Raw genomic sequence first — 18315 nt, 5'->3', positions numbered from 1 at the left:
CTTTACCCACCTGGCTAGCCAGGTCGGCTGTACAGTTGTTTATTATACTCATCAGTCATTAGGCCTATAACACACTTGTACTTTCAATTTTGCTTTCCCAGTGCTTAAGTCACACCAAACTGACTTGTACTTCCTTGGATTTTATTTGTTTCTTAACTAATAATATAACCCCTCCTCTCTTCCTATCCTGTCTATCCTTCCTGTACACATTGTACTCCCAAAATTCCATTTCTGCATTCCTTATACTTGTGTGACACCACATCTTTGATATCCCAACAATATCTGCCTCCTTTGATATTTTGACCAACACCTGAAATTCATCAAATTTATTAACTATACTCCTAGCATTGGTATACATGCAAGTATACATGCACCTGTTCCTACTCTAACACAGCCCATGTATTTACTTGTTCCACTATGTCTTCAGATAGGCCTCTGGGGTTGGGAATATTTATATTCATTATAACTGCACAATCCTACACCAACCATTATTAAATAAAATAAATAAATAGTGTTGTATTATATTAAAATAATAATGATGCAAATAAATTGAATGATATAGATGCAAATAAATTGAATAATATTATATCAGTGTTATAATATTACTAAAAATTACAATTAACAATGTAGATAAAACACAGGATAATAAAATCCTGTGTTCTATCTACATTGTTTATTGTAATTTATATATTGCAGTTTAAAATTTCATATTTAATTGTACAGACAGTTACCTTTATTATCAGTTTTTTCCGGTGGAATTGTATCATTCTATTTATTTCATTTATTTGCATCATTATTATTTTAATATAACACAACACTATTTATTTATTTTATTTCATAATGGTTGGTGTAGGATTGCGCAGTTATTATGAATCGTTCCACTATGACTCCCAGCAGTCCTGGAAATCTCCATTACCTTGCTTTCCAAGCTGCTGCTCATTCTAATAGAAGCAGTGCAAGAATCACTTTTGCCTGTGGCACTGTTAATCTTTTAGTCCATGTATTCCCCTCAAGCTAGCAGTTTCCGACCCACCTAACGCTTCCTCGACAGCAACAGCAAATATTCTTGTACCCTTTCTATTTAAGTGTATCCCATCCGTGTAGAAGCATTCTCTCCTGTTAACAAGCACAGACCCCTTGAGCCTTGCACAATCTCTCCAGGGCCAAATTGATCGACAAGTCTCTCATCATATACTCCCTCTTATCATGTCTGGGCAGAATTTCAGACACTTTCAATTTCAACCCAAATTCACGGCTTTTTTTAACATTGACCTGTACTTGTTAAGTAATAGCGCCATTCTCCTAATCTTTATATCATTAGTGCCAACGTGTACAACAATATCACCTTTTGTGCCCTTAAAAGATGATATCTTTTCTACAACATCATCAACTTTTGCCCCTGGCGGACATACCCTGGTATATCCTGGTATGAAACTTGATAGAGTAATACATATAATATAAACTTGATAAAGTAATACATATAATATAAACTTGATAAAGTAATACATATTATTGCTGCATAACTGGTGAATAAAGTACTGTGATTATTGCATTTAGGATTATATTACCATGCTAACCAGAGATACATCTAAATTGGCGATCCTTTGATTCTCGCATAGGTTGATGTAATTTATAGTGATTGGCTCATTGGGAGGATCCCTTCGTGTAATTATCATTTGGCCTGTGGTGTTCAGAGAGCAGATTAAACAATGACAAGGAAAAGTAAAACGTCTACTTCAGTCACCCCAAAATTAGTGGGTCTCGATCACACAAGTTGTCTGCCCAATATGTCATTCCAAAGCATGTTGGGCAGACCACTTGTGTGCCCAATATGTCATTCCAAAGCATGTTCTTTCATTAAATTTATGGTTTTGAGGTTTATTTGCCATTTTCACAACAACATTCTACCCTTGCCTATTGCTTTCTTTCTATACAGCCAACAGGACTGGACTGGACTTTGTTGCTTTTAATACAGTTTATAACTGTTTTATATGTATCTGTTCTGTTTTCACTTGTGGTGGGAAAATTTGTTATAAAGTTACTTGAAAGAGAAACTGGGGAAACGAGAGTGGGAAAAGAAACAAAAAAATTCAGCCAATCACAGATATTTTCATTTTGCTTTATTGACAGAGAAAGAAAGTTCTGCAGCTGTTAGCAAGCATCATGTACTATTCTGTGATTCTACATTTTCAAGTATAGTGATTTTACATTTTCAAGTTTCTCAGAGCATGAAAAAAATTCACCCATTACCAGTACAATCATTCCTTTCTAACCTGTGATAAAAAAAAAACAGGCTGAAAATGTAAGTTAGTTTATTATTCCAGTTTTCATTAGTTTACACGATGGACCATTCACAAATTTTCAATGATCCCTGATGTTGGCGATCATCAAATGTTATCCAATTTTGATACTAATGTTACCCATTGCTCTAAATTTACTATTTTTTTTTTTACTATTCTTTGCATTTTGCTACAAATTGACAGAATGATCTGTGATTTTGTTACTTTGGTGTCAGTAATTTTTTTTTTTTAATTGAAAACCTGTTGATGGATCATTTACAGATTAGAAAAAATATAATATGAATTTCAAAAAGTTATTTTTCTTGTCCACACTTTTTTTTTTCCTTTTTCACTCAGTAAACAATGAATGCACCCCTCTGAATTGAGAAGTATGCATTGCTTTGCTTTATGTGTGCAATGCAATGCTAACTTTGTAGTGAATCTATAATAAGTGATTTTATGAATCAATTTTCTGTTTATACTCCAGGGCAGCCGCACAGTCAGAAGACTTCATAAGTTAGGCAGAATACAAGAAATGGCACCATATTTAGCAGTCACAGGCATGGGCATCGATATTTTGCAAAGCGGTGCATTTGAAAATAAATATTTTGTTCACCAAATTTTCGAATGCATGCAATATTTTAATTAAGTCAGGTTTGCCTGATTTACATGTACAGTTGAGCCAGCGTTTCGTGATCAGTGGGAGAAAGTACTTGTATTCTGAAAGAAGGAATTTGTATTGTTTTAATATTTCAATAAATTAATGAAAATATTAAAAATTGTGAATTTCTTCAAAATCCAAAGGTGGTGCGCTTGCACCATGCTACCTGCGTCCATGGTCATGGGCTTGTACCCTGGACACTCATGGTATGTGTACTTGTGCACCCTCGTGCCTGATCACTCGGCTATGGTGGCCTTCATGTAAGTGAATTTATTATTCCAGTTTTCATAAGTTTACATGATGGACCATTCACAAATTATGAATGGTCCATGACGTTGACAATCGGCAAACGTTGTTTAGTTTGCAATACTAATATATGTGTTACCCGTTGCTCTAGATATATTTTTATTTATTTTTTTTTACTATTCTTTGCATTTTGTTACAATTTGACAGAAAAATTTGTGATTTTATTACTTTGATGTCAGTATTTTTTTATTATTTTTTTATTTATTGCTGGATCATTTATAGATCGGAGAAAGATATTGTAATATGAATTTCCACCAATCACTCAGAACTCTTCAACTTCCTTTCTTTGAAATTCAACTTTCTGCAGTCTAACTTTCCTAATACAGAGGGTCGCTTTATGCTGTTTCACTTTTTCAATTACTGGAGTAGACTGCCCAAAAACATAGATGCAGTAACTTAAATTGTTTCTGCACGCAAACCACTGTTCTTAATAGGTTTAACAGTGTTGACGGAAACTTGTCCTTTTTTGTTTGTGATGATTCAATTACTTTGAGTAGGTAACTAATTTTAAACAGCTGAATTAAGACATATTACAAGGCACTGTAATACAAACAAAGCACAAGAAAGCCGAAGAGCCCTAGTTTTCAGTTTTAGAGAGTATTGCCATTCAAGAAAATTGGCAATACAGAATGTGCAATGGCAGAAAGCAGCATAGCAGTTTTCATAGCTGTGCAGGGACGAATAGAGGTTTTGTGTGCCTGAAGCTTATACAATTTTTGGGGCCCTCTTTAAAAAAAAGAACGCAAAATTTCTTTGTATTTTTCTTAAAGTTGGTGGCCACTCAAACCATGGTGCCGGGCAGCATGGTGCAAGTGCACCACTTTTGGATTTTGAAGTAATACACGATTTTTAATATTTTCACTAATTTATTGAAACATTAAAACAATACAAATTCTTTCTTTCAAAATACAAGTACTTGCTCCCACCGATCACAAAATGTTGGCTCGGCTGTACACACAAATCAGTCAAACTTGACATAATTCAAATATTGCATGTATTCGAAAATTTGGTGAACAAAAAATTTATTCCCACATGCACTACTACCTTGCAAAATATCCTGCCAGCACCCATAAAACATCCTGCCTCGGGCTTGGATCAAAGTAGAAAATGCAAAAACCTTGGGAGGTGCAATATGGCCACAGAAGCTGATGCACCAACAACTAACAAAAAAAAAAAAAAAAAAAAAAAGAAAGAAAGAAAGCACCCATAAATCCATTGCCACCAGACACGACAGTGTGACAGAGGGGAAGTCGTAGTGGAAAGAGACAGCAGTGTTAACTGATTGTGATTAAAATATTCTACATTTGCGAATCTTACAAAAATATATGAAGATGGAAATATATTGCTAGGGCCTTGAAGGGACCCGCGCAAATGAGGGCCCCTGAAGCTTAAGCTTCATTGTAAATCCGTCTCTGCACGTATCTCTATTATTCTTTCCTTTTATAATTTTTTTATATACAGTCAGTCCTCATATAGCACGATAGTTGTATTCCTAGGAACCCTCGTGCAATATGAACAACAGGCCCTATGGGAAAAATAGGGTTAGGTGCCGACCACCCAAGATTGAACACACATTTGTAACCAAAACATTACCAAACACAATAAATAATCGTAATAAAATACATAAGTATTTTATTACGACTATTACGTAATAAAATATTGCTAATGCTTTTGCTTCTATCATAAGCAAACTTGTTTTTTGTTTGATTTTCTATCCAAACAGATGACAGCCGTTCCATCTCTTCCAATTCTTTGTGTCTTAATCTAATGGATTTTAATTACACTTTGAGTTGTTCCTGCTATGAAAGTTGTTTTTTTTTTCTGCATTCTTTGTAATTCTCGGCGTTGCCTCATTTAGGTCTGTAGCATGTGCAATATCACATGGTCTTTCATTTCGCTCAAAGCATTTCACAATTTCATATTTTTTTCTCTATCGACAGAGGCAGACTGGCCATAAGCCTTACCGGGGAAACCCCAGTGGGCCAGAGGCCGGTGTGATTTTGACCATAAACCATAGTATGAGGCCACTATAAATTTTCCCGGGTAAGAATTTTTGACCCAATCCGCCTCTGTTTATCGATATTGCTTTTCTTTTTCTCTCTGAATCTTCAGTGTCTTCACCAGGACACTTCCTTTTCACACCTTTTAAGTATTTTACTAATTTTTAGGGAATAAAGCACAATTACAAAATGAGGAGGCATGCTTGATACACATAAACAAAGCTGCGCACCTGTAGCAACTGAATAAACAACACCGTAAAGGCAGAAATACTATTAACACCTCACATTTTACTAAAGCACATTTCTAGGGGTTACTACCATAAAACAATAAAAACAATTTCCATTTGCATTTCTGCTAGTGGAATCTATTATAAACTGGTAGTAAACTCGATCTAATTGCATTTGCGATTATACCGATAGCTGGAAATGTGATTGTTTTTACGTTATTATGGTGAAATGTGTTTCCCTTTCACTGATATAAGAAACAAATACATTTTCAGAATCTTCTCTTAATTCCTATCGTGTTGCGTTCGATTGGGGTGATTCTGCGTTCAACTGCCATTTCTTGTAAACACAAAGGTGAACCGTGCATAAGCGAATTCGGTTTGTGTTATTAGCATTAGCATTAGCAGAGGCATTTGATGCAAGAAAGCAAGCTTATGCAGCATCAGCCAAAAAAAAAAAAAAAAAAAAGAAACCACTTCCACTTCACCCCTCTGTTCATTCAAAATACCTGTCCAGCTGAGCCTTAAACTTATTTAGGCTATCAACTTCCACGACAAGGGATGGAAGTCTGTTCAACCAACCATCCACCCGCTGGCTAAAGGCAAATTTCCGCACGTCTATCCTACATCTGTCTTTCCTCGATTTGAATTGATGCCCTCTCAGGTGATTTTTCTGAGCAAGAGGAAGAATCCCATCAGCATTGAGCTTGCTCAAACCATTCAAGGCTTTATACATCTCTATCAGATCACTTTGCTGGTGCTGCCTAGTCTCCAGACACTGTAATTTGCAAAACTTAAGCCTTTCTTCGTAAAAGCACCCCTTTGTTCCATTCACTAATCTTGTTGCCCTTCTCTGTACTCGTTCCAGCAGCTCTACATCCTTCTTGAAATGAGGCCTCCAGACCTGTATACAGTACTCTAGTAATCCTTAGTATCCCTGCTAGAAAAATTCCTATATATCATTGACAATACACCATGAGCTACTCTTGCAGCCCGTCTGCACTGCTCAGAGAACTTTATATCTGCCTGCACAACCACCCCCAGGTCCCTTTCATTCTCTACCACTGTCAGTGTAGTACCACAGAGTTGATATGTTGCTCTGGGGTTGCTGTTTCCCATGTGTAGTACTTTACATTTGTCAATGTTAAACTTCATTTGCCACCTCTTAGGCCATCTGCTCAACCTTTCCAGATCCTGTTGCAGCAGCATAGTGTCAGTAGTGTCCTTGACAACCCTGCCTACCTTTGTATCATCTGCAAACTTCGACATTAAGCTTGATATACCATCATCAATATCATTTATGAATACAGAAAACAATAATGGACCCAACACTGAGCCCTGAGGGACTCCACTAATAACATTAGTCCACGATGAGCGGTGTCCATTGATTACCACTCTTTGTCTTCTCCCCCTCAACCACCCCTTTATCCATTGCAGCAATTTGCCTCCAATGTCAACTGCTCCAATTTGTGTAGCAGTCTTCCATGTGCAACAGTATCAAAAGCCTTTCTAAGATCCAAGTATATAATATCAAAACTATTCCCTGCATCCAGTTCCTTTGTGACTGCATCATAGTATCCAATCAAATTGGTCAGGCAAAGACTTCCCCTTAACAAAACCATGCTGTGTCCGAGCTATAACTGAAGTCTTGTCTAAATGATCCTGCAGTGCTTCTTTAACTAGTGCCTCCATTAATTTTCCTGGAACAGAAGTTAAACTCACAGGTCTATAATTACTTGTGTCAGCCTTTGATCCTCCTTTGTGAATTGGGGTCACATTTGCACATCTCCAGTCAGTTATATGAGATATCGTTCCCCTATTTATAAATCGTGTATGATCAAATTTGTGTAATGTAAACACGTGTTATACGAGGACTGACTGTATTTCATAAACTTGTTTGTTCCATGTGTTCTATTGCCAAATGTTTGGAAATAATATATTACCGTCATTTTTTGTGATTAATACGTATTATTATTCACGTGCTTTCCCAATTTTCAAATAAAGATAATCAATAAAACATTATTTATGTTCACATATAAGTGTTCCATATAAGTGTCTATCTAAAAAAAAACATTTAAACACCTGGTTGCCATGTCCCCACCTTATGATGATACCTGATAAGGCACTGGTCATACACTAGCAAGGCTTTTGGATTTATTGAACAACTGTTTTCTACAGCAGCATGTTAGAGAGAGGCAGTGAGAGAGCAATACTCTTGATCTTCCTGATTATCGGTAATGATTATTCATGCATTCAGAATCTGCAGATAAAAGAACCACTAGGTAGCAGTGAACAATGTGTATTGATGTATTTACTTGAAGATGTAACTACCATCAAGAGTAATGGGAAAGGTTTTTAATTTCATAAAGGTGATCTCATTGGTCTCAGACAGTTTCTAAATTCTATATAGTGAGACCAGCTGATGATGTTACTATCAGAAAATTATAAATGGGAAGCATTTAAGGTAATAATTGTGGACACTAAATAGGCTTTCATACCCACTAAGAAATACTGTTCAAGGCTTAGAACTAAATGGAGGATCCGATGAACTGATGAGGCTTGTGGCAGAGAAGAAAAATGCATAGGATGCTTATAAATTATCAGACAACAAAGAAGCCTATAGTAGATATAACCTAGTCTGTATTCAAGTCACAAAGTAGCTTAGGAAAGCTTAGGCAGATTATGAGAAATCTTTGGCAAAGAAAGCAAATAAAAATACAAACACTTCTCTTCTTTAATTGTGTAAACATAAGAAAGAATGGGATGAATCACATTGGTCCAATTGATATTGATGGTTCAACTTTGATGATCCTGCACAGGTTGCTCACAAACTGAATAAGTATTTTGCATCTATATTCACACATGAGAAATTCTTTAGGGAAGTGGATGCCGGTAATTTTTAAACTCTTACAGGGAGCTAAATGATTTTGTACTAACTGAGAGGAAAATAAAAGAGAAATTGTTCAAGTGAAACATAAGAAACATACATGGAGTGAATAGAATCTATTCATGCAATTATATTAAGGAAGCAGCAAAGGAGGTAAGAAATCCCTTAGCCATAATTATGAGAACATCCTTGGATCCAGGGGAAGTTCCCATGGACTCGAGATGTGTGATTGTATCTCCATTTCAGAAAGGGTGATCGAATGGTGACATGAATAATTAACGACCTGTTAGCTTAACTTCTGTTCCAGGGTAAATTATGGAGTCTAGACAGAATTTCAATTATATTTCTGTTACTAAGATACAGTCACAAAAGAATTGGATGCAAGAAATAATTTAGATATCTTATACTTGGATTTCAGGAAAGCTGTTTGACACTGTTGCACAGACTGCCCTTCAATTTGTACAGCAGTCAAGCAGATTGTACAAATTGGAGCTGTGTGGCATTAAGGTAAGTTAATGCCACACGCTATGGATAAAGGGATGGTTGAGTGGAAGAAGACAGTTGTTATCAGTGGGCTACTCTTCGTGGACTAATGTTATTAGTTTCATTGTGTGGCCCATTGTTTTCTTTATATATTAATGATATTGATGGAGGTATATCAGGGTTAATGTCTAAGTTTGCTAATGATACATAGGTTGTCAAGGTGGTTAATAACAGTATGTTACTGTAAAAAGATCTAGAAAAATTAGGCAGAGGGACTGAGAAATGATTGAAGTTTGACAAATGCAGACTACTGCATACAGGTAGCAGTAATCCCAGAGTAACATACCAATTGTATGGTAATACACTCAGAATAGTACAAAATGAAAAAGATCTGGGAGTAATTTTGCAGTCAGATATTAAATTTTCTGAGTACTGCTGTCAAGCTCTCAGGACAGTTCATGTGGTTTTGTCAATGATATACAAGAATTTTACTAGCAGGGATAAGAAGGTAATTATTCCATTGTTTAAGGCAATATTCAGGCCCCACCTTGACTACTGCATAGAGGTCTGGAGGCCTAATTTTAGGAACAATGTAGAGCTGTTGGAATGGTTACAGAGAAGGGCAACAAGACTGGTGAGGGGAGCAAAGGGATGCTCTTACCAAGAAAGGTCTCAGTCTGCAAATTGCAGTGTTTGCAGTCTAGGTACCTGTGAGGTGATCTGATTGAGGTGTTTAATGGATTGAATGGAGGCTTTGAATGGATTGAACAAGCTCAGTGCTGGTGGGGGGGGGGGGTTCTTCCTTTTGCTCAGACTATGCACATGAGGGGTGCATAAATTCAAATTAAGGAAGGACAGTCGCAGAATAGATGTGCAGAATTTTGACTTTAGCCAGTGAGTGATTTATTCCATCTGCTGTTGTGGAAGTGAATAGCTTGAATAAATTAAAGGAACTAAATAAACTATTGGAAGGAATTTTTTTTTTTTTTTAATTCCCTCCAATAAACTATTGGAGGAAATGCTTTTTAGTTGTCGCTTATAAGCTTTCTTTCTTTCTTGTATTATTTGTCACTACTGATACTAATCTGTAATCACTTCTCTTAAAATCTGATGGTTTTATTGCCACCTCAAATAAAAAGATAAAGCAGACTAGCTAGCATCCTACTTTTCATCTAACTGCTATGTTGACAATCTTGTTAATCCACTTTCTACCATTCCCAGTCCCCTCTCTACTCACCACTTATTGTGCTCTTCTACCAAAAGGATGTCAGAAGAAATTTGAACAATCATGGTGCCCAGAAAGCTCTACCACCAGGTAGAGCTTTCTGGGCACCATATGTATTTCCCCACTTGTTCTTAAAACTTATGCCCCTGAGCTTACTCCTTTTCTGTGTTGCCTTTTTACATTTTCTTATTCAACTAGTATTTTCTTTTTTCCTTATTTGCTTATTTGGAAATTTGCTTATAGTTTCCTAAAAAGGCTGACAACTCCCTCCTATTCCACTTATCAACCTATTCCACTTACCTCTACTTTTTTCTGAATTAATGAAGAAATCCCTCACTCCAACTTCTTTACAGTCTTGATACCTTCTGTCTGATGAATGATTGCCAATATGGAGATTCCTTCAGTGTCGATCCACTGGTGATGTATTGGCTTACGTTACCCATTGTGGACAAATTATTTGGAAAAGTTTGGTGAAACTCCAACAGTTGTTGTTGACCTTTCAAAAGCTTTTGATCGTGTTTGGCAGAAAGGGCTTTTAATAGGCTTCCATCTTATAGATTGGTGACTATTTTTTCTGCTATGGTAGGAATTTTCCAGCAAATACCCCCACTGGAGTTCATTGCATGAAACAGCCATAATGCATGTGGAAGGAGGAATAGCATTAGTATTAGTAGAGGCATATGATGCAAGAAAGCAACCTTTTATAACATCAGCCAAAAAAAAAAAAAAAAAAAAACCCTTCCTGTTTCATCCACGTATTCACTCCAAAAGTTTGTCTAGTTTGGCAACTTCCACAACAACGGATGGAAGTTTGTTCCAGCAATCAACCACCACCTGCTGGTTAAAGGCAAATTTCTGCACATCTATTCTACAACTGCCTTTCCTCAATTTCAATTTATGCCCCCTCAGGGGTTGTAATCTGAGCAAGAGGAATAATCCCATCAGCATTGAGCCTACTCAAATCATTCAAGGCCTTATACACTTCAATCAGATCACCTTGCAGGTGCAAATTGGCAAACTTTGTTATCTGTAAACTTGGACATTAAGCCTGATATACCTTCATCAATATCATTGACAAATACAGAAAACAACAGTGGATCCAACACGGACTCCTGGAGAATGCCACTAATAACATTAGTCCACGACGAGCAATGCCATTGATTACCACTCTCTGTCTTCCCCCACTCAACCATCCCTTTATCCATATCAGCAACTTGCCCTTAATGCCATTCTGCTCAAACTTGTACAGTAATCTTCCATGTGCAACAGTATCAAAAGCTTTCTTAAATCCAAGTATATGATATAGAATTATTTTTTGTATCCAGTTCCTTTCTCAGACATGACTTCCCCTTAACAAACCCATGCTGTGTCTGAACTATAACTGACATTGTCTAGATGATTCTGCAATGCTTCTTTAACCAGTGATTCCATTATTCTCCCTGGAATAGAAGTTAAACTAACAGGTCTGTAATTACTTGTATCAACTTTCGATCCCCTTTGTGAATTGGGGATACATTTGCACATTTCCAGTCTGTGGGGACCTCCTCTGAGTCCAAGAATGCCCTCATAATCATGTTTAAGGGCCTACTTTCTTCCTTTGCACCAACCATTGCCTTATTTAAGAAGTCTGTGGCCCTGGAGCAACTCACCTCACTTTAATAAATCTGGAAATCTCACTCAATAAATCTGGATGTTTGTAATGTTAATAGAATATAATAATGCCTACAGAAAATAAAATGGAATATCATTTATTTGAATAAGCAAGTCATCCAATAAAATTAAACAAAAAACTAATTTTTTGTCAGTCAGTTATGATTTAATGGACAGGTAGATACAGTGTTGCCAAAATTGATTCTCTCCACTGAGCACATTGCATGAACAGTGTTGCCAAAATTGATTCTCTCCACTGAGCACATTGCATGAACAGTGTTGCCAAAAGCTTGTTGTTGCATCACATATTCAGTGGGAACATTTTGGGGTATCACTTTGCCATTGCTGACGAAAACAACATATGACCCACAAAACAGGTTCTGGTGGGCTGCAGAAATTTGCTATCCAGTGCAAAACACAATGCAAAGACACAGCCATGACAACATCAGAAGGATGTTGTTATGAGCTCTAACAGGAATTTTCTGTGCAGTCTGCTACTGTAGCTCATTGCATGAAACACAATCACAACTTATGTAGAAAGAGGAGCAATGACATAATGATGTTCATTACAGACTGAATATAATCTTCATGTATTTATTGATTTCAAATTCATCAATATGTAATTCATCTATGAATTCGTTACTAGGATAGTAACATAAGTTATCTAACACTTGTTTAGCTTAGTTTCATTAGTTATTATATCTGTACCTTACTAGTAACTGATTAAAACTTTAAAACATTTTTTCCTTCTTTTTTTAATAAACTATAATGCATTTTCTGAATGCCAACATACATCTGCAGATAGTGCCTTTAAACAGCAAAGATTGTCAGCGTGGCAACCAATTTTAACAGCTGGAACTGTATTACCTGCATTTTTTATCATTGGACTTCTGTTCATTCCAGTTGGAATTGCACTCTTAATAATTTCAGATAAGGTAAGATGTTTTTTTTTTCTTATTTTATTCTTAAAATTAATAAATTTTTTTGGGAGAAAAATAAATATTTAGTGGAAAGACCCTTCAGTTAGGAATCTTGAAAAATATGAATGACTTGCTGGTACCAACTTAAAATTAGAAATAATCTAACCAAATTGATTATTTTATTTCTAGATTATGAAATCAGTTGCAATTTTCTAGAAATTTTTCATTCCTTTCTTCAGTATAGCTCTGAGCGGCACTCATGAATGTGTATGCAAGTTAATTATGTCTTTCCACTACACCCAGCATGTATATAGTGTGATAATATTATATGATATAATGAACACATTTCCATAGTATTAAAAAAAAAAAAAAATTGATAAATTGGACCACCAACTTTTGTTTTGTTATTATGGTGCATGTCTCACATGCCTAGCTTGTGTACTTAACCCCTACGCATGTTGGGGAAAACTTTAGCAGTACAACTATGAAACAGATACCACCTTCCCCCCTCTTCAGCACTTTTTAAGAACATTTCTATTTATAATATATTAAGTTGCCATGAGAACCTCTGTGAAAGCATGGAAATTAAGTATGGAAATGAATCAAAACTGAAAGAGTGTTTTAAAATAATTTGAAGGAACTTTTTGAGGAGACTAATTAATTTGATTATTCTAATTAATTTTTTTCTAGTAATGCATTGCATTTTGTGCACCTAACTTCAGTATTTATCTTCATTTTTAATAAAAGCCTCTTTAAAATTTGTTGCTTTTTCTTTTGTTGCTTTTAATATTTGTTTATATTTGTTGCTTTTTCTATGTTAATACCAACCCCTTCTTACCCCATACACGTTTTATTATTTACCACTAGCTTAATGGTAAATATATATTTATGTGTTGGTAACTTTAACTGATGTGTATACAAATAATCCCAAGTTTTTATGCATGCAGTGATGTGTTAACAACCTGTATGATAAAAATGGAGAAATCAGTTTTTTTATAGGTTTGATATTTTTGTTTTGTGAGATATGTGCCATGTGTCACAAGGTCAAATTTGTAAAAAAATGTTACTTAAAGCTATGAGGTATGTAATGCATGATTCTTAATTCTTGACTGCTACCTTGTTTATATTTATCTATTTATCTCCTTATCTGATATGAGTTGGTGAAATTATGCATTTACTTATGAAGAAAAAAAAAAACAACATAATGCAGTATGAGATAACATTTCAGTTCTGAAATGTTATCTCATACTGCAAACCATCTCTCAGAGTAGTACAGACTGACAAAGTGAATTAATTTTTAATATTTATTTGTTTGGGCTTCTGTGATAAATATGAACCAAAAAAGGTAGTACTGTAATATGTGGAAAAGCTTTTTTATAAAGCACCATTATTATTTTAAACATTTTTAATTGTAAAAGTTTGTATGAACACAACAGAATTTTATTTTGAGTATTTAATAGGGAGTATGAAGATAAGATTTTTATAAATTTTAAAAATTTATTTTTGTTATATATATGAGTTCTTTTCAATTCAGAGTATTGTGATTTATTATATAGAAATTACTATGTTTTTCAGAGCTCAAATGAATGAACTGTGTGACAGTTCATTTATTTGTGTGACAGTTCATTCATTGAGTCAGGTCAAGGCATGTTAACTCACAAAGGGCAAGACAAAACTGTCTTATGTCACAGTGGTTAAAGTGTTTCACTTCAGCTGCCTATAGGTGGCAAACCATGAATCACTCAAAAATAAAATAATGAATAGAGCCAGTGGTTCTCAAACTGTGCTCTGGCACTCTTTGTATGTTGCATCTTCAAGTATGCGGTAAGACTTGGAAAATCTCTATTGAGTTCAGTGTCAATCACTTCTTAGGTATGCTGCAAATAAAGTTTTTTTAAACCCTAAATGTTACTTGAGAGACAGAACTTTGGGAACACCGATCTAGTCCATTTGGAAACAAAAGGCACAAAAAAGTTTCAAAAGATAAAAGATGAATTAGCAACCACACAGCTGACACTGAACAATTTATTTGATCAAGCTATAGTGCAGTATGGGTAAATTAAAGTTGAGGAGATAAAATAGTTCAATATGATAGTTGTATTGCAAGTATGCTTGAAACACAGTAGGTTATGTTCAACTGGTGCTCATAATTGAATATACCAGTTCCCAGACTGCCACAAGGAATGTTAGTAGCAGGCCTTATGATGTTTTCTTTTAGGTTAGGCAGAGACTAAATATTGCTTTCAGTAATCCTGCCCTTAAGATATCCCACTAAAACCTGGTCATGCAGATTAAGGACTGTAGGGTGAGCTGGCCAAGTATTGGCAAAATGCTGAAAATAACTCTGCGGTACTGCACTGACAGTGGTGGAGAATGAAAAGGACCTGGGGGTAATTGTGCAGGGAGATATGAAGTTCTCTGAGCAGTGCAGACGAGCTGCAAGAGTAGCTCATGGTGTCTTGTCAATGATATACAGGAATTTTTCTAGCAGGGATAAGGAGGTGATTATTCCCTTGTATAAGGCAATGGTTAGGCCACATCTTGAGTACTGTATACAGGTCTGGAGGCCTCATTTCAAGAAGGATGTAGAGCTGCTGGAACGGGTACAGAGAAGGGCAACAAGATTAGTAAATGGAACAAAGGGTTGCTCTTACGAAGAAAGGCTTAAGTTTTGCAAATTACAGAGTCTGGAGACTAGGCACCGGCGAGGTGATCTGATAGAGGTGTATAAGGCCTTGAATGGTTTGAGCATGCTCAATGCAAATGGGATTCTTCATCTTTCTCAGAATAATCACCTCAGAGGGCATAAATTCAAATTGAGGAAGGACGGATGTCGGATAGATGTGCGGAAATTTGCCTTTGGCCAGCGGGTGGTTGGTTGGTGGAACCGACTTCCATCACTTGTTGTTGAAGTTGATAGCCTAAACAAATTTAAAGCTCAACTGGACAGGTATTTCGAACGAACGGAGGGGTGAAATGGGAGTGGGTTTTTTTTTTTTTTTTTTTTGGCTGATGCTGAATAAGCTTGCTTTCTTGCATCGTATGCCTCTACTAATGCTAATGCTAATGCTAATGCTAATAATGTGGGCATCATCAGATGTGGCTCTTCAGAAACTGCTTAAATGGAAATAAGTCTCATTGATCAAATGCTGCCCTTATGCAACTGCAGGAGTAGGCACAAATGCATATGCTCAGGGGCGCCTCCGTAGCCAGGTGGGAAGGAGCAGTAGTGCATATTACATGCTTCTTGATTAGACTGGGGTTCGAGCCCGTCACCACCAAATACGGAAGATGTGGAAAGGTCATGGAATGACCACTGCATATCCCGGAGCAATATGGCCTTAGTTGCTAATGCTCCTTAAAAAAAAAAAAAAAAAAAAAACCAAAAACCAAAAAAGCATATGCTCAGGATATCACCTGAAAAAACTAAATCCATACTTTTGAAAGGAAACCTCAAATTAATGGAAAAACTGTAAAAATGGTATGAGAACTAAAATAACTAGGGGTTGTTTTTGACTCAAAATTAACTTTTTATCCCCATTTGGCATACATGTTAAAAAAAAAAATGAGAAACTACACAGGCATGATTGCTAGGATCAGTTGGGCTGACTGGGGGCTCAAAAGGCTGTCATATACTGAAAAGCGTTCTTGCCTATCATCACCTATGGAGCTGATGTGTTATTAACCTGCTTGGACATAATAAGAAAAAGGAATAAATTAAAATCAGTAAAGAGGAATATACTTCTCACTATTACCAGAGCATGCTGTACTGTGAGCACACCTGCACAGCAGGTGCTGTCTGGCAATCTCCCACTTTACTTGGGAGTTACCAAAAAAAAAAGGTTTTTATTACAGATTAAAAAAGGGCATACCCACATTTTCATTTTTTTCATTCATTTATTACACACAATTTATACAATCTCAAGGTTTTATATACATCAATTTATATACAAGAGTTATATACATATATTAATATGCTCTCTTTACAAATCTTAGTTTGTGCGTGCATTTTCTTGTATCAGGGTGGCTCCCCGGGCATAGACAGGCAGACTAAAACTGGCATACCCACAGTATTCCCTCGATACAGCCAACACCATCAAGGCTGAAAGAAAAAGAATAGCCACAAAGCTTAATGAGCTATGGAAAACAAATTGGGAGCAGGAAACTAGGGGTCTAGTTACCAAAAGGTTTCTTCCACAGGTGGCAATGGTCAGCCCAAAGCCACCTAAGTAGTATGCCCCTGGACTTTACACAACATTTATATTGACAGGTCACGGCTCCCTAAAGGCAAAAATAACCTCCTTAGGGCTGACTCACAACCCAAACTGCACCTGTGGCGAGAATGAAGACTGGGCACACATTCTATATGAATGAATAATTTATGACATCCCCAGAACACAGTTAATAACACAGATTGACCTTTTCCCAGGAGAGAAGAACATCTATTCATAATAGAAGAGGAAAATTATAAAGCTTTCACAACCTTCACACAGAAAGTATTCAAAATGAAATATGATGACTGGCAGTGGGAAACTACTGCCAGCCATCATATCGAAATGTGCAGAACTTTCCAAAGAAGGGCAGTTCAGTCCTGAGCTGGTAAACAATAATCAATAGCTAAAATTGCCCATATCTCCCACCACGCCCCGATGATGACTTTAAAAACTATCGGGATAGCTGTATTCAGCACTCTAACAGAAACCTGACATGACAAAACTGGATTGACCTGCATACCATCCCCCCCTCCAAGGACTACTCTGCTATGTGTATGAACCTGGGGCCCCACACCAAATAAGTAACCATATAGGGGAGGGAGATGTACAGGCAGCCAAGGAAGCAGATTGGCTGAAAGATAATAGTATGCTATTAGCAAGGGAATGCAATGTAGAATGAATGAGGGAAATGAATGAAAGAGAATGAAAAGTAGAATGAATAGGCTGGACATTGTGTGAAAGAGTGAATTGGAAAAATGGTAAAAGAGAATAAATGTTAGTTCTGGTGAAAGAGAGAGTAAATTATATGGTAAATATCATTCACTCTCTCAGTGAATGAGAGTTATGGTATGGTAAATGGGTAAGACAGAATGAGCAAATGTAATGGACTGAATGAATACAAACTTAATAATAACTCACATTGGTTTATATATAGGGTGTTTCAAAAGTGATGGTCAATAATTTAAAGGTGAACTGTACAGACTACAATAAACATGGGTCCTTAAGTGAATCGTTTTCGAGATATTGCACATTTCTAGTTGGGATCCACCACTGACTTGTTTGTTTAGATTAGGTTATGCTCATTCTCTCCCTTTCCCCTCTCTCAATGCTCTGAGACATAGCAGGCATACTAGTACTTTTCAAAGGATAGTCAACATGGAAAGAGGTTACAGCAACGAAGAGTATGCGGACATGCACTTCATATATAGTAAAGCCAACGGCAGTGCACTCGAGGTTGCACGTTTATACCAAGAAGCAGGGTGCCTCCGTGGGCCGGAGCACCAGTGCATAGCACACTATTCTTGATTAGACCGGGGTTCGAGCCCATGACCACCAAATATGGAGGATGCAGAAAGGTCAGGGAATGACCACCGCATATGAACGGAGCAATATGGCCTTAGTTGCTAATGCTCCTAAAAAAAAAACCAAACCAAGAAGCATTTCCCTGCAGAAGGCAGCCCAACAGG

At 36.5% G+C, this 18315-nt stretch overlaps 1 protein-coding gene across 3 annotated transcripts in view; it reads left to right on the top strand.

Moving 5' to 3' along the window:
• LOC150078487 (cell cycle control protein 50A-like) overlaps positions 1-18315 on the top strand; it is a 175220-nt gene that overhangs the window by 7026 nt on the left and 149879 nt on the right. For 2 of the 3 annotated variants that reach the window (XM_090385196.1, XM_090385195.1), the window contains exon 2: positions 12517-12650. The exons of the other annotated variant lie outside the window; for it this stretch is intronic. In XM_090385196.1, coding sequence (XP_090241322.1) covers positions 12517-12650 — 134 coding nt within the window. The remainder of the gene's footprint in view (positions 1-12516; positions 12651-18315) is intronic. 3 annotated transcript variants of the gene reach the window in all.

The sequence above is a fragment of the Mastigoproctus giganteus genome, chromosome 11 (genome assembly GCF_048544385.1).
Source record: "Mastigoproctus giganteus isolate SK-2022 chromosome 11, ASM4854438v1, whole genome shotgun sequence".
Lineage (NCBI taxonomy): Eukaryota > Metazoa > Arthropoda > Arachnida > Uropygi > Thelyphonidae > Mastigoproctus > Mastigoproctus giganteus.
Note: the sequence above shows the minus strand (reverse complement) of the source record. Positions and strands in the feature narration are given on the sequence as shown.